This window comes from Centruroides sculpturatus, unplaced genomic scaffold, assembly GCF_000671375.1.
Source record: "Centruroides sculpturatus isolate CEXI.00-Female unplaced genomic scaffold, Cexi_2.0 scaffold70, whole genome shotgun sequence".
Lineage (NCBI taxonomy): Eukaryota > Metazoa > Arthropoda > Arachnida > Scorpiones > Buthidae > Centruroides > Centruroides sculpturatus.
In genome coordinates, this window is record NW_019384571.1 from 169,014 (window position 1) to 193,348 (window position 24,335).

A 24,335-nucleotide genomic window follows, 5' to 3' on the forward strand; every position below is an offset into this window, starting at 1 on the left:
GTTTTTTAATTTTTTAATTAATATATTTTATTATATATAAGTTTAATTGAGTCGGGGGGGTTGAAAATTGCAATAAAAAATGTAATTTTTTAAAAATACTTGAAAATATACGGCCAGCTAGTATTCACCCTACTTTAAACCCTTTGCCTCCCGAGACTTCTATGAGAATGTCCCGGCAAATCCAACACCAGCTGTTCTCAAGGTCATCCAGCTGTAAGCACAATGACTCATCAGCATCAGATTTCACAGAAATACGAGACAATGGAAAATAAAATTTGAAGCTTTTTCTTCAAAACTAACGCATTTCTTTCGTTTTTTCAGTTTTAAGTACTTTTTATGTTTAATTACATCAATATCAAAAATTGCTGGGAACTAAAGGGATTAAATGAACGTTTGACTTATTTTCACAGATCTGCATCAGGTTAACAAGATTTGCACTGATTAAGAAGACAGTTCAAATCTTTTTGTTCAACATGATGCAGACCTGTGAAAAGGGTTGAAAATGTTATTTTATAGAAATTAGTGTTGCTGAAAAAAGTATTTATGGTATTGTTTAGACCAATGGTTCCCAATTAGTGGTACACGAAATTGTAAGAAGGGGTATGTGCAGCAATCTAAAACCAGTCGATTTAAAATTTAAATGCATGAGATAAAGCAATAAAAAAAATAATGGGTGGACCATCAAAAATTTGGCAATTTATAACATGATGTTGAATGCACAAATTCATTTATTTATAACTAAAAATATTCTCAAAATTTCATCAAAAAAATGCATTTTGTGACAATACCTAAATGAAATTCTTACGCAAGAAACAAAAATTAACATAATTTGTTTTTGTGAAATTAATTTTGAAAATTTTTGTTGCTGTTCCAAATAACTCCACTGACCAACTTCCCATCTCTGACCAAGAGGAATTAATAGACATTTCATGAAACAGCAGACTCAAGAGTTGTTTTGCAGAGCAATCACTGAGTAATTTTTGGGCTGACCTAAAAGACATTTATCATGTCAGAGAAGCGGAAATAAAATATTTACTACCATTTTGCACAACACACCTCTGCGAGAGCAGATTTTCGGCCATGACAAACATGAAAACTAAATATCGTTACCGACTTCAACTCGAAAATGACTTGAGATTGAAGCTGACCAAAAAGCAACCAGATTTTACAAAATTGTGCAAAGAAAATCGTGCACATTTGTAACATTAAAATTAAATAACCTTATGTTATTTTCAATATTATTAGGATAGTATTTTAAAGGTAATAAATGTAAAAAACTTATTTTATTTATCACTAGCTGTCTATCACTACCCACAGCTTCGCCTGCATTATATCGAATTTTCTCACAGTAAAATGTAGCCTATGTCCATCTCCAACATGTAAGCTATCTCTGTGCCAAATTTTATTAAAACCTGTTCAGTGGTTTAGACATGAAAAGGTAACAGACAGACAGAATTACCTTCAAATTTATAATATTCGTATAGATTAATATGAATTGCTGCTATAAGGGGTATGCTATTTTGAGCTCTTTCTTGAAGTGGTACACAGGAAAAACTAATTGGGAACCACTGGTTTAGACTAATGTATATAGAAGTGTTTTTTAATGATAAAATGACTTTCTCATTGTAACTAACTATTAAAGTTTTTGTTATGATTCACAAATGGAGCTGTAACACATTAAATTTCCAAATGCATTTCAAACAATTTTAAGTAAAAATAATTGTTTGCACTAAATTTATCACTTTTTTGAGTTTAAAAAATTGGTTTTTCAAGATGAATCAGTCTAGGCATTCATTTGATTCTTCTTTACCTTGAATAAGTATATACAATTGTACATTTAGAAAAGCCTGGCAAGTGAATTAATTCAAAAGTTGAAATAATGATGATGGTTAACTTGAAATGATGATATTCGTTCGGCTCATTGCATCATTTGCCGAACCTCATTTAGTGTTAGATATGATGGAATTGTGAACCCAGACTTGACCTAAAAGAAAAAAAGTCAAAGGATATGATTAAAATTTTTCCCACAGTTAACTGGTGTTTTATGGTGCAAAGGCCACATAGGCCAAGCTGCACCATTTTTCCCACAGACTTGCTTCCTTGTTTAAGGTGACATATCGAATGTGTAACAACCAAAAAAAGGTAAGAGCAGCGAGGGGAGGACCCCCAGAATAAAAGAACGGGTCCAATGACATGACAGGGAGTTTGTTGTCATCGTTAGTTTGCCACCTTTGGACTAGTGTTCGTGCTCGATCCCTTTTGGATACCACTTAAGTAGCCATTGCCCATCCTCTGCCCTTCTCAAGACATCCATCCTTTTTGATTCATCAAAGCTTCTTTCAAACCAAGTTGCAGACCAGGAGTACATCAATCCACCAATTCTGAAAAGGATCAGCAACTTCTACTAAGGTATTTACTTATGTGCAAATAATTGTAAACTCTCTCCCTCATGATCAGGGACCCATGAAATTAATGATAAGGATTAGTTTTTTCTACAATTGTTATACATAATTAGCACCATCTAATTATGTATAACAATTGTATATTATTGTTATGTAAATAAATAGGTATTGTTAATTGTTAAATTCGTAGCAGCATGCACATCTTCCAGTTGTCTCATATCATCTCCATCCCGGGCCCAAGCACCTACACACGAGACCACTCAAGAAAAATGAAAATAACGGTTTCTGTGTCTGTCTGAAAGACACAGTGGTGTCAGTCCTGACGAATTTGTCATTGTAGTCATCACCTATATGATATTGAACCTTTGGTCAAGCAGTGCCGAATCATAGCGGATGCTTTGCACATTACCACAGAATTTTATGGCATGCCAATCGCGAGAAGCACTAAAAAAGAAGTGCATCTTCTCATTACCTTTCCCAAATTGTCATGTCATTGAAGCAGTTTTCAAAGATGGCAACCTTAGATGACACGATGGCATTTTTTTTTAGTAAAAGGGTATTAGCTGTAATTTGTTTGGGAGTAGTGTTGGCATATTAACCTTTAATTAACAAAGGTAATGATCTATATGTACCCCCCATTCTTTGGGTTAACTTTATCTGCAATAAGATTACAAGTTTATTTTCTACTACACAATAAAATGCACATCTACATATAAATGGAGAATTTTTGGATTACGTTCAAATCATTTATTCTGGATTTTCCGATCACTTTCCATTCTTAAGATTGATGGTTTATTAATTAATGAATGCACTGTGCTCATATTGTAAATTGTTAACCAGTCAGCTGTGCATCGCGATAATCTGAAACAACACCATTGTTGCATGACATTTTCTGGTTTTTATAGTAATTTTTAAATTTGCAATATTTCACTTAAAAATTGTTGTAGNATTTTAAAGGTAATAAATGTAAAAAACTTATTTTATTTATCACTAGCTGTCTATCACTACCCACAGCTTCGCCTGCATTATATCGAATTTTCTCACAGTAAAATGTAGCCTATGTCCATCTCCAACATGTAAGCTATCTCTGTGCCAAATTTTATTAAAACCTGTTCAGCGGTTTAGACATGAAAAGGTAACAGACAGACAGAATTACCTTCAAATTTATAATATTCGTATAGATTAATATGAATTGCTGCTATAAGGGGTATGCTATTTTGAGCTCTTTCTTGAAGTGGTACACAGGAAAAACTAATTGGGAACCACTGGTTTAGACTAATGTATATAGAAGTGTTTTTTAATGATAAAATGACTTTCTCATTGTAACTAACTATTAAAGTTTTTGTTATGATTCACAAATGGAGCTGTAACACATTAAATTTCCAAATGCATTTCAAACAATTTTAAGTAAAAATAATTGTTTGCACTAAATTTATCACTTTTTTGAGTTTAAAAAATTGGTTTTTCAAGATGAATCAGTCTAGGCATTCATTTGATTCTTCTTTACCTTGAATAAGTATATACAATTGTACATTTAGAAAAGCCTGGCAAGTGAATTAATTCAAAAGTTGAAATAATGATGATGGTTAACTTGAAATGATGATATTCGTTCGGCTCATTGCATCATTTGCCGAACCTCATTTAGTGTTAGATATGATGGAATTGTGAACCCAGACTTGACCTAAAAGAAAAAAAGTCAAAGGATATGATTAAAATTTTTCCCACAGTTAACTGGTGTTTTATGGTGCAAAGGCCACATAGGCCAAGCTGCACCATTTTTCCCACAGACTTGCTTCCTTGTTTAAGGTGACATATCGAATGTGTAACAACCAAAAAAAGGTAAGAGCAGCGAGGGGAGGACCCCCAGAATAAAAGAACGGGTCCAATGACATGACAGGGAGTTTGTTGTCATCGTTAGTTTGCCACCTTTGGACTAGTGTTCGTGCTCGATCCCTTTTGGATACCACTTAAGTAGCCATTGCCCATCCTCTGCCCTTCTCAAGACATCCATCCTTTTTGATTCATCAAAGCTTCTTTCAAACCAAGTTGCAGACCAGGAGTACATCAATCCACCAATTCTGAAAAGGATCAGCAACTTCTACTAAGGTATTTACTTATGTGCAAATAATTGTAAACTCTCTCCCTCATGATCAGGGACCCATGAAATTAATGATAAGGATTAGTTTTTTCTACAATTGTTATACATAATTAGCACCATCTAATTATGTATAACAATTGTATATTATTGTTATGTAAATAAATAGGTATTGTTAATTGTTAAATTCGTAGCAGCATGCACATCTTCCAGTTGTCTCATATCATCTCCATCCCGGGCCCAAGCACCTACACACGAGACCACTCAAGAAAAATGAAAATAACGGTTTCTGTGTCTGTCTGAAAGACACAGTGGTGTCAGTCCTGACGAATTTGTCATTGTAGTCATCACCTATATGATATTGAACCTTTGGTCAAGCAGTGCCGAATCATAGCGGATGCTTTGCACATTACCACAGAATTTTATGGCATGCCAATCGCGAGAAGCACTAAAAAAGAAGTGCATCTTCTCATTACCTTTCCCAAATTGTCATGTCATTGAAGCAGTTTTCAAAGATGGCAACCTTAGATGACACGATGGCATTTTTTTTTAGTAAAAGGGTATTAGCTGTAATTTGTTTGGGAGTAGTGTTGGCATATTAACCTTTAATTAACAAAGGTAATGATCTATATGTACCCCCCATTCTTTGGGTTAACTTTATCTGCAATAAGATTACAAGTTTATTTTCTACTACACAATAAAATGCACATCTACATATAAATGGAGAATTTTTGGATTACGTTCAAATCATTTATTCTGGATTTTCCGATCACTTTCCATTCTTAAGATTGATGGTTTATTAATTAATGAATGCACTGTGCTCATATTGTAAATTGTTAACCAGTCAGCTGTGCATCGCGATAATCTGAAACAACACCATTGTTGCATGACATTTTCTGGTTTTTATAGTAATTTTTAAATTTGCAATATTTCACTTAAAAATTGTTGTAGATCTGATCTGTTTTTTGCCTTTTATCATTCACATATTACACTTTATGACTGTTAACTTCAAAATATTATGTACATTTAAAAAAATTTATAAAATTCGAGAATTCAAAAAATTAAAAAAAGAAATTTTTAATATAGGTTAATATGATATTCACGCCAAGTAATATTAATTAATAGTTTAAAACTCATTGTGTTCATCGTTATTAATCGTTTAAGTTTAAAAAATTAGTTTTTCAAGATGAATCAGTCTAGGCATTCATTTGATTCTTCTTTACCTTGAATAAGTATATACAAGTTATGTTAAGTATAGGAAAGAAGTTATGTTTGTACAACTGGCCTTACCATACCTCGGTCCGCTTTCTCTATGCATTTGCCGCATATTTAAACAACATGGTCTACTCCTGCCCCTATCTCCGTTACCTAACTTGCGCAGACTGCTCTGCAATGACCGAGACAAGTTTTCCACTCTCGAGAAGTCAGGAATTTGTGCAATTCCATTAGAAAATCCTGTAACGGGGAACAGCACGAGATATATTGGGGCCATGGCAAGAATGTTGGCTGCCCGCCTGACCGAACACCAGGATGATATAGCAAAAGAAAGGTGCAGCACTGAACTCGCAAGAAGGATATGCGACATGAATTATAATTACGAAAAAAAATTGACACTTACTCCAATTGGAGTACTGCGCAACAATGTAACTAAAACCGGTTACTCCAATTGGAGTACCGCGCAACCGACTGGTTAATTTTTCAAAACTAAAATAAACGTTCAAAAGAATTGGAATCAAGAGTTTTTGGCAGAATCAGAACTGAGAGGAATTTTGGTATTGTCCCCTCACTAGTTAAAACATCTTAAAAACTAAGATGTTTTAACCACTTGAAAAATGTTAGTTTTTTAGTGAAATGTGCCAAGAAAGTTGTTGCTAAATCTAAATTCTTGTAACATTTTAGTAAAAATACTAGCGACAGTTTAAATCCTGAAAACATCCAAAGCAAATTTTCAGAACGAATAAAATTCCCTACAAAACTCAATATAAAAAATATATTTGTTTTATCTTAATAACAGCACAAACCTCTCTTGGAACAGCACGTTTTGGCTCCACTTCTCTTCCGTCAACTTTATGGGGTCTAGCTGCTTGTGCATCATCAACCATATATGCTTGTTTATAAGTTATAAATCCAAAACCTCTAGATTTTTTGGTATTAGGATCTCTCATCACGACACAATCAACAATTTCACCCCATTGTTCAAAATGACCTTTCAGAGAATCTTCCGTTGTTTTATAATCAAGCCCACCAATGAACAATTTACGAAATTGCTCAGGCTCTTGTTCATTCTGAAAATAAAAAGCATGATTTTATAATAGGAAATATATTGTACACTTAGAGATTACTAATAATTCTAAAAGATAGAAAAATTAGTTAGTAAAGTTAATATTGCCTTACACTAGAAACACATGCATTGAAACAGAAAAAAAGTCCAAAATACAATTTTTATTTTGTATAGAGGAACATGCATATAAATAAATCTTAGGACAATTGTCAACCATACACAAAATGATATGTTATTGTATAATTACATATGTTAGTGATTACATTCTCTATACAGTGGTACCTCAGGTTACGATTGCCCCAGCATACGAAATTTTCAGGATACGACATGAAATTCGAACATATTTTTGCTCCACGATACGAACAAAAACTCACCATACGACGTTACATTAGTTCGCATTTTTCATTTGTTTTTCTTACTACAGTTATTTTTTTTAATGTATTACTTGGCTTTAATTTGAGTATGTTTTTCGCGTTGAAACAAATTATTTGGTATTACATGTAATCGTATGGGAAAAGATGATCCACCTTACGACATTTTCATGATACGATCTCAGTTTCGGAACGGATTAATTTCGTATCCTGAGGTACCACTGTACTAGCTAAAGATACAATTTCATTAAAACACCACAATATATTTAGGTATGTTTGCAAATTTCTAAGATATTACAATTACATAGAACTACAAATTTAATTAGTAAGATTTATATAATATAAATCATTTAATACAAAAATTGACTAAAGCAACATGTTAAATCTCTTAACCCTTCACACAACCTTTTTATAGCAGTAAAAAACTTTAACAACTAATATTTTTGGTCATTTTTAAAGACAATCCTCAAGATACAAACTTTAGATCAAATGATCATGAAATATAACAGAAAACATCAAACCATTTAAAAAACTAGCAAAGAGTTGCACAACTTTCCCACCTTTTACAAAATTTTATTTTAAAAATATTTTTATGTGGGATTTGGACAAGAAGTAAAAAAAACGAGAGTTGGAACGGCATGAGAACAGAACGAGATGACAGTTAAGAGGTGCGAAAAAGGACGAAAGGCATTACGATCATAGATCATCATCATTCTATCGATAAGATGGTTTTGAGATGATTGGAAGATTTAGCTGAACTCTGGAAGATTATTGTTATTTCTAGTTTTCTATTTCAATCATTATTCCTACATGTATTATTAAGAAAAATAAATAACTACAGTTGTATGTGGCATCATCTGTTACAAGATTGTAATAAAAACTTTATTTTTTTAATTATTATAAAATAGCAAAAGACTTAATTTTGAGGGTAGCAATGAATTTTATAAAACACTATAAATGCTAACAAGTAAGATCATTAAGTCTGACCACTTGTGAGATATATCATACGACCACCCCATCTCTCCATTCCCTTGACCTTTCACAACCAAAATTTAACAGTATTAATGCCCCTTACATACAAGCTATCTTGCCAAATTTCATTCCTTTATCTTCAACCTGTCCTGAGATATTAAGCAAGATATACACAAACTCACACATCCATGGAATTTCTTTGTCCTACTTTTTTGGATTCAGGGAGTCTCAAAATGTGAGATTTGCAAAAAACTCAGAGGGTCAAATTTGACATGATTCCATTACTTTCCCTTGTTGTGTATACATAACAGCTGGGAAAGTAAAACTACCTGTCTCTACCTATTTCTGTGATTACTCCAACAATGTCAATAGTATGTGATAAGTCCTCCATGGAGCCAAAACTTGGTGCTCATATGAGGGTTATTTTTTTCAACTTCCACTAACACACGAAAAAATTTAAGAAGCATGTGAGACATGGACAGGGTGCACTCCTAGTGAGTAGTATATTCCCTCACCACTTATCATTGCACCAAGCTATTTTAGACATTTTCTACTGCACAGTAAACACAAACATGGCACTGCCAATCTAGTTTCACGCCAAGCGTAAAGTACAAGCAGTAATTCAATTTCTACAGGCTGAAGAGCTGAATGGAGGTGAAATTCATGAGCTATGGATGTGAACGTGAACGGTGCAGGAAATTCAAACAAGGACGTGACAATGTTCATGATGAGGACGGTCAAGGGAGGAAGCGTGTGATTAGACTAGTGGTTCTTAACCTTTTAGTGATGAGGGACCATTTATCAAAATTTTTGTCTTGCCACGGACCACGAGCTGTTTGGCAGTAATATAGGTTCTTATAAGGTAGTTCTATAAATTAAACACACAGAAAATTATTCAGAACCAAGAGTATTATATTATTTGCGAAAGTGTTACATTAATTATATTATTTTAGTGCGATTTTTGTGGCTGCATACTGTTTACCAACTGCTGAATTCTTGGTTCAGTGCTACTCAAAGCAAATGCATGTCGGCACTGGCATCCAACCAATTTCGATGTTTATTTTTAAATTATCAAAAGCATTGAGAATCCTTGCTCACATAAATATGTGGTTGAAAATAAAGTTAGGTACTGTAAAGCAATTTCTCAAACTTTAGGGAAAGCAATAGCTTTTTGGCTCCAAAAATCTTTAAGATTAATTCCTGTCTCGAATGTATCCTTGCAGTTACTATCATGTTGCATTTCAATTAACTCTTCTTGTATTTCATCTGGCACCTCAGAAATGTTGACTATGAAAGGATTGCAAATCAGTTTCCGAATACCTTTGTCCTTGCAGTCAGGAAAATAGCAATTGAATTAATTTTTCAAGCTTTGCAAATGGAATGTAATGTTCTTTTGTATTTGTCCTTTAATCTCAGCACACTGTCAATCAATAATTGGGTTCAATGTATCAAACGCAGAAAAATTCTCTTTTGACTTTGCTGATCCATAGGTCGATTTTAGCGATAAACGCACTGATTTTATCTTCAAATGCAAATTTATTGCTAGTGCCTTCCAATTTCATATTTTCTGATCGCACACCATACCCCAGCCTAAACTTTAAAAAATAACGTGTTTTTAAAAAATTTAAAGCTCTTTCAAAAATAATTTTATGTTGACGAGTCATTTCTCTTCGTCATTGTCATCCTTTGAAATAAAAAGTATCATATACGTATTTTAATTTTGAACTAATAGGAAAGGTATCTTGTTGATTTGGCTTTCTTTGTTTGACGGCACAATTATAACAAACAGTAATGTGTAACTTCTTACGTTCGAGTCGTGTATTGTCTGCCACTTAATACATGTTTAAAATGGTTTTTAATTACTTTGATTATTTACGATATTTAAATAAAAATGTGAGTTTTACTCCTGCCACTTTTTCCTAGCCAAAATTGTAATTTTTTCGATCACCGATATGAAATTTCATTATGCATTGTTCCATGAGTGAAGCTGTATCTTACCAAACTAAGATATTAATTACAATATTCATTGGGCTAGTCCATGGTTAGATTTTTTATTCCTAATACTTTTATCTTTTTTACATGAAATATAAAGGTGTATTGTTTAGTAACTAAATAGTTTTATTGTCGGCATATTGTTATCCGCATTCTAAACTAGACTTATTATACCAGTCGAAGAGGAATTACACGATATTCAGGAAGTAGTCATTTTTTTTTTCATTTATACACCCTTACATTTATACATCATTTTCGAAATGGATAGTCTTGGACTCGCATCATGGTGCTTGTATATGCAAATGCTGTATTTGTATTCCTTTCTTAAACGTTCAAACGTTAACAGTAATATTAAAAATATACACTTCCTTTCCTATAAAATCTCTTTTAAAAGAATAATTTTCTAGAAAAGATTTAAGGGTGCTACAACCACAAATTATAAGATTTTACTGTTTTTAGGATTGATTGTCGCTTAACGCATTCAGAAGTCTTTCATTTATCCGACTGGAAGCAATAGGAAAAATTTCCAAGTTTAAAGATTTATTTTAAGCTTGTGTTACTAAAAAATGAATAACCAAACCTTTTTAGATATCAAGCACAAAACTTTTATCAAGCAAATGTTTTTGTTACATTTAGGCATTAAGAATCCAGCCAAATATCTAGAAAGGTTATGTTATTCGTTCTTTAAATACATCCTGGTTGGCAGTTTTCTGTCGACTACGTTACTTCCAATTTCTTTCAATATGGAATCATTCTTGTATACCATTTGGTGTTAAAAGCTGCAGATATTTGCGTGTTTAATTGAAAAGTCTGATAAGAAATAAAATTTGTGAGATTCATAAAAGAAATTATAACAAAGCCGCTCGCGGTCTAACTGGACGTACTCAAACTGTGATCCGTAGACTGGAGATGATCCGTCTTATCATTACTTTTATTTTAATTCACAAAAGTATTGGTCTGCGTGGTATTGGAATTGGGGGGACTGGGTGTGAGAACATTGCTCTGACGAATGTTGCATCTATTGTTTTTTTAAGTAAAACATTTCCAAATAGAAAAGTCTTTATGTAGTAGCCTATTGATCCCACATCTTACATATAAATTATTGTTATATAACTTTACATTTTTAAATTAAAAGGATTAGTTAGGCTATGTAAAACATATATGTTTATAAATTTAAATAATAAATTTATAGTTATAAACATTTAATCTGAATTTTAAAATAATTTGATTCTGTTCTCTTTTTAACAAGTTAATCTCGAAAAATAAATCGTCGTTGTCAAATCTTAACTGGTGAATTTCGCTATAGAATGTTATGGTGTTATGGAAGAGTAACTAAACAAAGTTTGTCAAACTGGTCTGCGGGCTGTCCACGCGAGTCGCTGCAAGAGGTAACCATGTGTTAGGAATAATGGTGAGTTCTGAACCGTTTCTACATTCTGGCAGGAGTGCGTGCTGTTTGCAGTAGTAGTTTACAGTAGAAGTCAGCATGGCGTGCTCCATGACTCAGATAGTTCTGATTTTGTGTCCATTATGTAGTTTTATGAATGAAAATTTACAAGTTGTGAAAACGCACGTCAATATGTATAAGTGTCGTCTCGAGTTTTTTTCGCAGCTACTTTGAATGCTATTCGAACCCATCTTTTAAACTCTCTCTCTAAAAACGCAATTTTAAAATTATAGATTCCGCCATCACGATACTCGATATTATGAGCGTCTTTTTTTTTTTTCACCGTCGTTCGCAAATGTCTACAAACAGCAGCCCAGAGCGACCGCTATTAATGTGCACACCGTAGATTGTCTTTGCTCTATCACGTGACGCCTGCGAGGTATAGTGCAAACAGAACGAATTCTTCTGCCACAAGAAAAAGTTGTCCGGAAACGAGTCAGAACTGTAGTCACGTGAGCGACTGACGTCGAAGCCAGGTCACGTGGCACGCTGTGTGCGCGTCCGCCCTGCAGTGTGCAGTTCCACGACGAAAACAAGCTTCAGCGATGGCGGTGCACAGTCGGTAAGTAGTCCTACGATTTTTTGTTTATAGCGTTTTTTAAATTAGTTTGCCATCATATATTCGATGTTGTAGGGAACCCGTTCTTGATCAGCGGATTCCTCCCCATCGGTTCGTCTCACCAATTAACCAGTCCAATATTTCCACCAAAAAAACTATTTCGCTCTCAGGGACCACTACTTCGCACTCCCTCTCGTGTCCCGAATTCCTCTCTTTCCGCGTTTTCTTCCCCGGTCTTAACGACCCATCATTAGCGGGTGTCGATGGATAGATCACATCTGCCCCGACGAAAACCCCCGGAGAAGGAAGACGAGAAGGTCCGATATCACTACACCCCCGCCGCAAGACAAGTGTTAGGGTGTTAACCCGAACACGAGTCTGAACTATAATTTTCAAAAAAATAAAGGCTACAATAAAACTTATACAATATAAAAAGTTCATACAGACGATACCCAATTTTCCTTTTACACAAATTATATTTATAGTTCTCCTTTATATTGAACACCATAGTTGTTTCTTCCGTAACCGACAGTGGGAGATGAGTATTTATTTGACACTGCGATGCGATCTGTGTTGCCTCGATCATGGCCGAACGGACGATAATCATGAGATCGGAGGCCGCTGGAGCCGTACCTCCTACTTCGACCCTCCAAATATTTACTTCGATTATTAGTCTTTTGTTCATCTTGCCTGTTCCGATTGTCATCATACCCGGAACGTCTACTACCCTTTCGCCGATTCCAGACACTTTTACTTCCATGAATGCCGTCGCGCCAGCGGTTCCTTGGAGCATCGTTTGGAGCATGGGGACCTCGCCAGTTATGATCACGTTCGCTGGCTGTCATGTATGATGTGTAGCTACCAGGGCAAACTTTTAGATTTCTTTTTCTAAAATTAGAGAAATCTGCTTCTCCTCGCTTATGACTACTTTCCCAATTGTTTATATTTCCAGAATCTTCGTGATCACTGTATGTCCGACCCCTAGAACCTTTTCGGCTTGGATAGCTTCTATTATGACTATCGGTCCTCTCAAGCAATGCTTTATCGTGAAGACATACATATCGATCACTCGTATCCGAGTACCGGTTTCGGTCCCAATCAGTTGGTTCACGACTACCTGTTCCACTTCCACGATTACGAAGGTGAGGAGGTCTGAACACGCCAGCTTGTCCTTCCAACACTTTGAGAATACCAGGCGGCATGAGATGAGGGCCCTTCAATTTCTCGGTCAGTGCCACCGTGACTTCTACAGGGGATAATAAAGCTTGGTTGCAATTATCTTTAATAGCCATAGGGACCTTTACTGTTTGTGCCTTAATCTCTTTCCCAAACACTGGGCTCAAAATTATTGTTCCCCAGTCCCCGTCATTCGAGCTGGTAACATCTTCGGGGCGCAATACTGGGACTTTGGTGCCTGAATCTACGATAGCTTCGGTATCTTGCCCACCTACGTTGACCGTAACGTATTGTAGACATTGAATACTAGGGCCTGACTTCAAATGGCTGCTCGTTTTTTCGTCAAAGTGTTCTGACCTCACACTCCCCATTAACGCGACATCGTTCTGTCTCGGACCGGTCGAGGGTTGAGTGCGACTATCGTTTATGGGTGTATCCCTTATCTTCTGCGGGCAAGATCTAGAAATATGTTGCGTTGATCCACAGATGAAGCACTCCCTTCGTTTCACTTCCTGACGATAGTTGAGTGTGTCTTTCCGTCCCTCATCCCTCAGTGGTGGGGGATCGTACTCCTGGCCAGAACCCTGGCACTCTGGAAGACGCCAAGACCCTTGCGACTCGATGTAAGTCTCGGTTAGAGATTTTCCCTTGCTTTCGAAATATAAGTCGCACTCTCTTGCCATGTTGATAGGGTTAAACCACCCCCTCGCCCTGACAAACGCTTATATGGGCTGCCGTGTCGGCATCCAACGTCTGAATTAATATGTCCGCTACGATTAATCGTTTTAAAGTTTCCAAGTCCTGCACTCTCCTCAACTCGCAATAGTATTCCCAAGACGACGCTATCCTCGACATAAATTGCATGTGAGTCTCGTTGGGCCTACGCCTAGCACTCCGAAAATTTTCCAGGCAGCATTGGGTGGACGGTTCATATTCTCGTAACACTAATTTTTTCACGCTTGCGTAATCCTTTAACTCGTCTCCGGTTACATAAATCAAAATGTTTGCGGCCTTTTCTCCCAGAATATTGATCAGTATCTCCGCTTTCATCTCTTCTGGCACATTCTTCGATTGGAACGCTCGCTCTATAGATACGAAAAATAGGTTCCAATTTTCGGACCGGCAATGTTAACGTTTTCACGCTCGTAATCAATTTCTCAATACTCCCGGCGGGCCCATCACCCGGATGGCTGTCCATAAGGCTGGGACTACCGTTACTCGCCCTGCTTTGAATAGTAGCGTTAATCCGCGCCAGCTCTAACTCGTGCTGGCGTTCCCTTTCTAGCCTCTCTTGTTCCTCCTTCCGTTTCCTTTCCGCAACAGTGGAAGTCAAAATCTGGGTCACTAGCAAAATCGTCACTTTTCGTAATAAGTTCCCTTAACTTCGATACCCTCAGATTATCATCTATTGTGCCACAAAGCTCTTCCACCACGATCCGTAGATCTTCCTTCTTAACTCCCTTTACGCTTAGCATCCTGCCGTGAATTTCGTTTCCAACAAGTACAAAATTTTCCTACCTCTTCTCTGGTGTAAACCTTGTATATTCCTCAAACCTTAGTGCCGTGCCCAATTACCCACTCAGCTCGGTTCCGATCCACTCTTCTTATTCTGGCTCATAATCACTCTGTTCACAAATCGAATCTTGTCAATCTGACTTCACGATCCTGTCGGCTGCGCCAATGTAGGGAACCCATTCTTGATCAGCGGATTCCTCCCTGTCGGTTCGTCTCCCCAATTAACCAGTCCAATATGTCCACAAAAAAACTTTATTTCGCTCTCAGGGACCACTACTTCGCACTCCCTCTCCCTCTCGTGTCCCGAATTCCTCTCTTTCAAATTCCCCTCTTCCCGCGTTTTCTTCCCCGGTCTTAACGACCCCTCGTTAGCGGGTGTCGATGGATAGATTGCATTGATAGATAGATCGCATCTGCCCCGACGAAAACCCCCAGAGAGGGAGGACGAGAAGGTCCGATATCACTACAGATGTGTTTTGGACATGCCTAGCATGTATGTCTCTATTGCAAATATAATTAAGAGGAAAATCGTTGGTGTATATTTTATAAAGTATTACCGATCGTAATCTACTGTATTTATCAAAGCACTTTCCCAGTTCACTAAGTCACATGACTGCCATTAATGTTTTCAAATCATCAATATATCAGTAACATTTTAAATTAAATCATCATAATACCATCATCAAAATTCTCGAATACGACTCAAAATATTAGTGGAAAATTTTTTTCACAAAAGCAGCAATGACGTAACAAAGATCTGTAAGTTTAACAATAAAAATTTATTTCAAATATACTCATTTTCCAATTAAAATCACGTTTTTCTATTGCTCTAGAAATAACCATCATCTACAAGTCATTTAAAATAAAAATCTTTCCTAAGACGTTTATGTATTACAGTATATGTACGAAATTATGCCTTTTTAGAGCCGCCATCTTTAATAAAGATTCGCTCCAAACAAAAAATTACGATATTTTTATATTTAATACTAAATGTATCTATAATCTAACTTTACGAAAAAGAAAAAAACATTTAACGAAAATATCACTTACATCAGAAGCACCCATTTTCTACAAAAATTGCAACGAGAAAAGACAAAATTACAGAACCACTTTGTCAAGCCGACGACCAGCAACGAACAATGTCGAAAAATACTTAACCTCGAACTCCTAACAAAGATAAAATAATAAAATTAAGCTTTCATTCGATTTCCTGAGAAATTTTATTGTATTATTATTAATAATGCAAATAAAAATATGATTCTTCAAATAAAATTAATTATATTCTTTAAAAAAATATTTTTAATAATAACGAAATGTTAGTAAGGCACATGCGCAAATTTATTTATTAGCTCAAAAATTTTGTACATTATATTTTAATTTTATTATTATTATTGAAAATTTTTTATACATTAATTCATAAATTTTGATAAATAAATTTATAAATATAAACTTTTACGAAAATACCTAAATATATTAATATTAAGCTTTTAATAATCGATTGATCGTACATAATTTAATAATATATTATTTATTTATTTATTATATTTTAAACAATCTTTAAATATTTTTGTTTTAAATTGCGCTTCAGTAAAGTATTATAATTTAATAATATTGTTTTGTCATTTTGGCGGGCAAATAGCATGGCAGCTTGCGCACGCGCACTTACTTTTTCAAATCCATTTTGGTTGCAAGTCGTTAAATAAAAGAAATTTTAATTTCATTTAAAATAAAGGAAAAGGTGAGAAATATTAACGTTATTATGCTCTATATAAATCACAATGACAGTACATTTTACGTAACATAAAACTCTTTAGTTTTACTTATGAAAATTCTAGGCAAATTGAATGTAACAATGACGAACTATAATTTTTGAGAACGTTAGACAAAATAGCTTCTGTAATCGGTCTTTTATTCAAAATAAGACTCAGAAAGACTGATTATTTGTAAATGCCATTAGTTTTATTAAAATATTCATTTATCGATCAGAAAATAGGAAAAAAATGCAACTATATAAAGTAATTCACGTTATACTTAAGAAAGCACAGGAGTGCTGTTGATCAAATATATTCATGTTAGCTATGGAACTTACTATTCACTTAAGATAGCTTTTTTTTTATACAGAGTATAAATTAGAACAGTTGCAACAATATAAATGAATTCATAATGTAAGGAAATATATTTGAAAAAAGTATATATTGTATTGCAAGAAATTAATAAGTTTTAACTGGTGAAATCATAAAAATAGTCAGGAATAAAGGGGAAAACACTTAAAATTGTTTGTGTTAACATTCAAAGTTTGTTTTTGATATATTAATGTTTTAGTTTTAATTCACAAAAATGTATGATTCAGTAATAACATTATAAGACTTTTTTTCAGTTGAGGGTAACCTTGTTTGTTTTGTCTAGAAAATGTACACCATTATCTAATTTTTACAATTTTTTTACTGCTCGTACAATGGCTGCGTTCAGCAGACTCAACAGTTCCAATGCAGTTGAATATTTTTCTGCTGAACGCCCTCTACGATAATGCTCTTTCAGAATGTGTTTGGTCTTTTGACGTCACATTTGGTAGCATCTTTCATTTACGCTACCTATTGCTATCTGAAACTGACCAATGAGGCTTTTTGTTCCAACGCATATATCACTCGTTCGGCAGATCCAGGTTGCTACGTAACAGTTACCGATTTGCTCTGTTACAACTGTTGAGTCTGCTGAATGCGGCCAATAATAATAATAATTATTTTTCAGTTTAATGCTCCATTACGAAGTTTTCTTCCCTATCTCAATGGTACAAAACAATATGCCTTATCTTCATCGGTGTGATACAAAATGGAATGAAATAAAATACATTTATGTATTAAAGTGTATATATATATATATATATTGGATATACTTTTCACATATAAAAGATTTTTTACAGCAAAGTGTATTAAATTTCTATAGATTCATTAAAGCATAAAGTTAAACTAAATTTCATAATAAAATTTATCTAAATGAATATATTTGTTGCAAAATATATATATATTACAGGTAACCCCTGTATAACACGGCACTTTTATAGCACGGATTCGCTCTGACACGGTCCAAGAATTGGGTAAAATTCTCGTACAAGAGGAAATGTAATAAATTTTTACATACTTAAGTAACAATAGTTCACGAAAAAAATAATTTTCGTGAACTATTAGTACTTAAGTATGTAAATTTTCTCTTCTCTCCTTCTGTTGATACATGTGGTCCTTCTCGAAACTTGTTTCAATGTTGCCAGATCGCGACACTTCTGCTTCTGATGTTGCCGAATGTTTTCACCTTATTCCATACTCACTTTATTCTTCATAAGTGCTTAGCACCATATAAGGAAATTTATAAAGACCTTTTAACTAGAAGCAAGCAATCTAAAATTATATACATTTTGCAAAAGGTAAAGCATGGATCTGAAGATAATGCAGAAAAATGCTCAGAGGATAAGGGGATCTGAAGATAATGCAGAAAAATGCTCAGAGGATAAGGATCCAAAAAGAAAACGCTCTCGGTTAATTACAGTGGTACCTCAGGATACGAAATTAATCCATTCCGACACTGAGATCGTATCATGAAAATGTCGTAAGGTTAATCATTTTTCCCCATACGATTACATGTAAAACCAAATAATTCGTTCCAACATGAAAAACACACTAAAATTAAAGCTAAGTAATACATTTAAAAAAAACTATAGTAAGGAAAACACTGAAAAATGCATTTTGTAGTTGTAAATGTATAAATAATCGTAATAGAATAATAATTGATTTAAAAAAATGTAGTTTTATTTGCACATTACCTTTGAGATAGAGCAGTGGTCCCCAACCCCCGGGCCGCGGACCGGTACCGGTCCGTAGATCAAATGGTACCGGGCCGCCCAAAGAACATTAAATTATTTCCATTTTATTTACTATGGTGTATTTGTCTCCGGTTTGTGCGACTTTTAATAGACGATGGAACAGCAGAATAAACTGAACATAAGAAACACACTTCGATTGTCATTGTCTTCTATTACCCCCAGATGGAACTGTCTTGTTGCAAAGAAACAAGCTCAGGGTTCTCATTGATTTAGCTTTCTAGTGAGTTAAAATGTTAAATCACATTATATTCATTTTTTGGTGTAATTGTATTTTATTTTGAAGGCACGTTTAAATACAGTTAAATTAAAATTATTAAATTAAATCAATGTAAAATATGAACAATCAACGTCCCCCCTCAGTGGGCCGCGGTAAAGTTATCAAACGTTGACCGGTCCGCGGCGATAAAAAGGTTGGGGACCGCTGAGATAGAGGACGGTGGAGGTGTAAATTGGTGGCGGAAGAGAGGGAGAAGGGAAATGATACTAAAACTTAACTTACATAGCTTAATGTAACAATAACTTAAAAATAACTTAGAAAAGATTTTAAAAAATTAGTGTTGCTTTATTTATTTATTTTTTTTAAATTATTATCCACTGCTTGTTGCTTTCTTTCCTTCATTTCTATCAGCACTTTCACTGGATAGAGATCGCTTGGTAAAATATCTATCCAAAGAGGTTTGGCTTTGCCTACATTTTAAAATGTTTCTAAAATGACTTAGGCAAATGTCATTACTCCGAGCAGCAATACGGCCATTGTGAACCGTTTCGCGGTGTTTCTTTTCAATAAAATCAATAATTTTCTGATAATACCTCAAGATTTCCTTTATCAAGTGAGATCCTTCCACGACGAAGCAAACACATGGACTGAGACCAACGAACAGAAGTGAATAAAAAAATGGCACTGCGAACTAATGTAACGTCATATGGTGAATTTTTGTTCGTATCGTGGAGCAAAAATATGTTCAAATTTCATGTTGTATCCTGAAAATTTCGTATGCTGGGGCATTCGTATCCTGAGGTACCACTGTAATAGTTTTTTAGTGATGACAAAGAAAACATTGTTTAATTTATATTAATATGAATCACTTTAAAAAATTTTAATGAAGATATTTATCTTAATTATGAAAATATACTAGCATGTTTTTTAATTTTTGGAACCTAGCCCTCCTTTTTGTATTAGTTCTTTGTTTCGTATAACACGGATTCACATAACACGGCAATTTTTTGCAACGTAACTACTGTTATACGGGGGTTACCTGTACAAGCTTTAGTGAAGATGATTATAGTAATAAACTATTGTTTTGAGCTTAAATGCATATAATTGGGAGTAATTATTTTTGATACACCAATACTTTCTCCCTTAATTTTTGCAGATTCAAAAATTTTGTGTTTTGGAAATGACTATCATATATTCTCATCTGCAAATAAAGTTGGGAGAGAAAGCATTGTGTACTGCTTAAAAATAACTACTCAATTGGGAGTTACCAGTAAGCTATTAATAATACAAAAATTAAATATACATTTATAGAATTAGATATACCAGTTGTGCTTTATTAATAAACTTATCCATGTAGAATAATTTGATTATCTAATTTTCTCCCATAAGAGTTTGAGTAAGGACTGCTTATCCTCAACCAAATGATTGCTTAAACAATCTGGCTATAAATCCACTATTATTAATGATTAAATACTAAGTAATTTGGTACTAGAGGTAGACATTATCTAAATAATACCAAATTACCTTAGTAATTAATCATTAATAAGTGATCATTTGGTTGAGTATCTATATGCCAGGCTTCGGGATGTTTAGTATACTTCTCTTATCCTAATAGGAATAATGAAGGATTAATAAAATGTTAATAAAAATAAAAGGAAAATATCCATTTAGGCTGGATTCACATTAAAACTGCAGTATCTGATTTTGACAGCCAACCAGTGGTTATTGTGATGAGAAGAGCTTTCAGTCATTATTATGCAAGGCTAACAGATCAGTTTGTCAGATTTGACTTTTTTGTTTGTATTTGCACCAACAAATCAAAATTGATCAATCAGTATAAATTTCTGATATGTTTTAGAATGGCATGGAAGGTAGAAACAAATGTATAAGGATGAAGTATGAATACAATCTTACTTTCATGATAGATATTTCATTCCTACAGTGTCAAATTTCTCATGAATAACTTCTACTAATATTACAAAGATATTAAAATAATAATTATTAATATAAAAGGTAAATTATGGTAAACTATTATTTTGGTTATATAAATATCATATACAAGCATAATATTAATGTTTATTACTCATTCCTTCATAACATATATTCATTTTATATTCTTCAGCATATTTGAAGTTACAACCATACAATCTGCTGAATTATTGGGTTATAATAAGGCTGAATTAATAATTATTTACTAATTATTAACTTAGTCTTATTATAACCCAATAATTTGGCATATTGTCTGTTTTAATTAAAGTATTAGGTTAGTGGAGTTGTTTATTTGAATTTACAACAAAAACTCAACAAATTACTAATTTTTTTCAATTATTGTTAAGTCAACTGTGATCAGAATGTACTCGTGTCTATGGCAGCTGTTCCCACCTTTTCTACAAAATTCCTCTGTTGGGGTTTATATGCAATGGTACTTCCTTGCCCTATGCACAAGTGTTTATTGCTCTGTGTTCAGTATTTATTTTCTTTTATTGAAAATTAAATGGTATCAATAAGGTTTGATTGAAAATATAAAGAAAAAATAAAATTTCACTACTAAAATATAGATATAACTATCTACAGTATTTTGCACAAATAAAATGGATAATATTTGTACTGTACTGTACATGGTGTATAACCAGGAGTTTGTTCCTCTGAATAAAGTTGTTATAATTTAAATTTTAAAAAATGTTTCCCCTGTTTTCACAAACTGTAAACATCAGTATGGAATTTGAACTTGTTTTGAATTGCACAAACAATTGATGTTTGGTTCTAGCTCTGTCAGTCCCATGCACAGGTCATTCTCTACATTAAACCAATTTCTGTACTTTGTTTTAACTGCAGCCATTGCTGAAAATCCAACTTTGCACTGGTATCTTGTTGGAAATTGAAGGAGCACTTTTTGTAATTTCCTTATACTCACTTTGAACTGAAAGCCAAAATTCTGGAGGTGAAGTTTTTGAAAAGGCTATTTTTAGTGTCTTATCGCTTGAAAGTTTGAATAATTGCTCTTGACCAACCATGCTTAATTCTGACATATCACTTAATGTTATGGAGAATGGATCTCGAATCCATCATGGATGTGGCTGTCGATCTGAGGAAAGTAGTCTTCAAACTGGTTTTTCAGTGCAGATAGGTGCACCGCTACTCTTTTCACAACAGAATTTATATTAGAGCTATTGCCAACTTCCTCTGATGTGAATTTTGTAAGCAGTGGAAACATTTCAATAACTCCATAGTCAATACAAGCTTTCCAAAAATCTAACTTTTTCATAAAGCTTTCAATTTTGTCCTGTATATTCAGAATATTTGAGTTCTTTCCTTGTAGTGACACATTCAAACTGTTTAGTTTTTCAAAAATGTCTACCAAATAGGCCAGTGGTGTTAAAATTTGACATTTCACAAATGTTCTGCTAATATTGTTTTCCCATGCAGAAAAGTTCTAAATTTATCACGCAATTTGAAAAGAGACTGCAGAACTTCCATACCACAGCCACCTGACTTCACTTTGAAAAAGTAGACGCTTATGTTCAGATCCCATTTCTTTACAAAGTTCAGTAAAGCAACAAGCCATCATTGGCTGAATTTGACATAATTAACAATCTTAACAGCATGCATAAGAACACCAGAGGCTGTATTCTGGTCATCATCATCTCTCTTCTCTCACAAACCAGTCACTGATTGGCTAATCATTTGTTTACGTCTCGAGAGATCATTGCATCTCTCCAAATGCGATTCTGGACAACTTTTTCTATTGAAGATTCACTCGTTTCTCAGAGACAAGCATATACAGGTAACCCCCATATAACACGGTAGTTACGTTCCAAAAAATTGCCGTGTTATGCGAATCAAGGAACTAGTACGAAAAGGAGGATTAGGTTTCAAAAATTAAAAAACATGCTACTATATTTTCATAATTAAGATAAATATCTTTATTAAAATTTTCTTAAGTGATACATATTAATATAAATTAAACAATGTTTTCTTTGTCATCACTAAAAGCACTATTAACCGAGAGCGTTTTATTTTTGGCAAGTTATATGATGCTAAGCACTTATGGAATAAGAGAAAAACATCTGGAAACATCAGAAGTAGAAGCGTCGAGATCTGGCAAAATTGAAACAATTTTCGCGAAGAACCATGTGTACGGAGACGAGAAAAGAAAATTTACACACTGAAGTACTAATAGTTCACGAAAATAATAATTTTCGTGAACTATTAGTACNAAAACTTAGAATTTCGGGAGCGATCAATATAATAAAACTCCTGTTTATGTAACTCGTAAAGGCCTGGCAAAAAGGGCCTTTGTTACGGCTTTTTTTTTTTAGTTTACAGTGTTTTGGTTTACCGAATAATAATGAATACGGCTTACGTCTGATACACAACTCTTATCTTGTGGCGTATGTTTCCAGCAGATAAATGCGTTTTTTTAATTGAATTTTTCAAAAATATATAACAGTTGTACTGTAGGCTTTGTAATTTTCCTCAACTGATATGTTGTGAAGCGATTTCTGCACTGGATTTCAAATATATCATTGTTTTACAGAGGAATTCTACGAAAAATAATACGTTGCTACCACCTGCAGTAAATTCTCTTGCAGCGTGAGAGTACTGTACACTCGCGATTGTTATGTGAAACAATTGCGATACAATAAAATAACAATGTGAAATATTCAACCTTTACCACAGTGCTACACATTTTTTTTTTTTTTTTTTTTTTTTTTTTTTTTTAATTATCCTGCATCAATTACTGAACTATTGAATATGATGTTAATTTTACTTAGATAGTTAAGGAGAAATTAGATGGTAATATTTAAGTACACGTGCTTCTGTAACTTAGGTTATTAAAATTTTTATTTCTTAAGAGACAAATTGACATTACAATCTGTAAAAACATTATAAAACAAAAAACATAACTTTGTCAAAATTACATGCTTTATTTGAATACATGCTTTCCTTGCCATGTGATCTATAATTACATACTCTGCATTTTCAAAAATTTTACAATTTCAATGGTTAAAATTCTATACTGTGTTGTGTATGCAGATAACCCAAACATGTATGATCAACTTAGTAGAATTGTGATGTCATCAACGAAGATGACATTCTTAAAAGTGACCAGAATCATTGCTGTCTCAGATGAATTTCATCTCTCATTTTGAGAGATATATGACTAGAATATGGCCCCATGTATGTTGACTGCATTTTCTTGATAGCCAGAGCTTTGTGATGAGTCCCTTTTACTGCTAGAGTTATGGCTTTCACTCAAGTTACAAGGCCACTATTCTTTCCTGTCATAGCTGCAGTGCCATCAGTGTAGGTAAACAGCCAGCTCAACTCATCTCAGCTCAAACAGTCGGCTCAAGTCAGTACAGTTGCCCGATTAAAAGCTGGACACACAAGACCAAAGCCTGGTACTCACATGCAGAAACAGATGATGGGA

General features: G+C 34.0%; 2 protein-coding genes and 1 pseudogene across 6 annotated transcripts in view; 1 reads left to right on the top strand and 2 right to left on the bottom strand.

Moving 5' to 3' along the window:
• The window catches only part of LOC111624170 (heterogeneous nuclear ribonucleoprotein 87F-like), an 88,323-nt gene extending 72,340 nt beyond the window's left edge, over positions 1-15,983 (bottom strand). For all 5 annotated transcript variants that reach the window (XR_002756530.1, XR_002756529.1, XM_023366977.1 and 2 more), the window contains exons 1-2: positions 15,861-15,983; positions 6,519-6,782 (exon numbers count right to left, since the gene is read on the bottom strand). Coding sequence is in view for 3 of the 5 variants with exons in the window: in XM_023366977.1 (XP_023222745.1) it covers positions 6,519-6,782; positions 15,861-15,875 (279 nt within the window). In the remaining 2 variants the exon portion in view is untranslated. The remainder of the gene's footprint in view (positions 1-6,518; positions 6,783-15,860) is intronic.
• On the bottom strand, positions 7,333-15,847 carry LOC111624169 (annotated as a pseudogene).
• Positions 15,984-16,424: 441 nt separating the features above from the next.
• Positions 16,425-24,335, top strand: part of LOC111624184 (chromobox protein homolog 3-like) — an 80,615-nt gene continuing 72,704 nt past the window's right edge. Inside the window, exon 1 of the mRNA XM_023366997.1 lies at positions 16,425-16,548. The gene's annotated coding sequence lies outside the window, so the exon portion shown is untranslated. The remainder of the gene's footprint in view (positions 16,549-24,335) is intronic.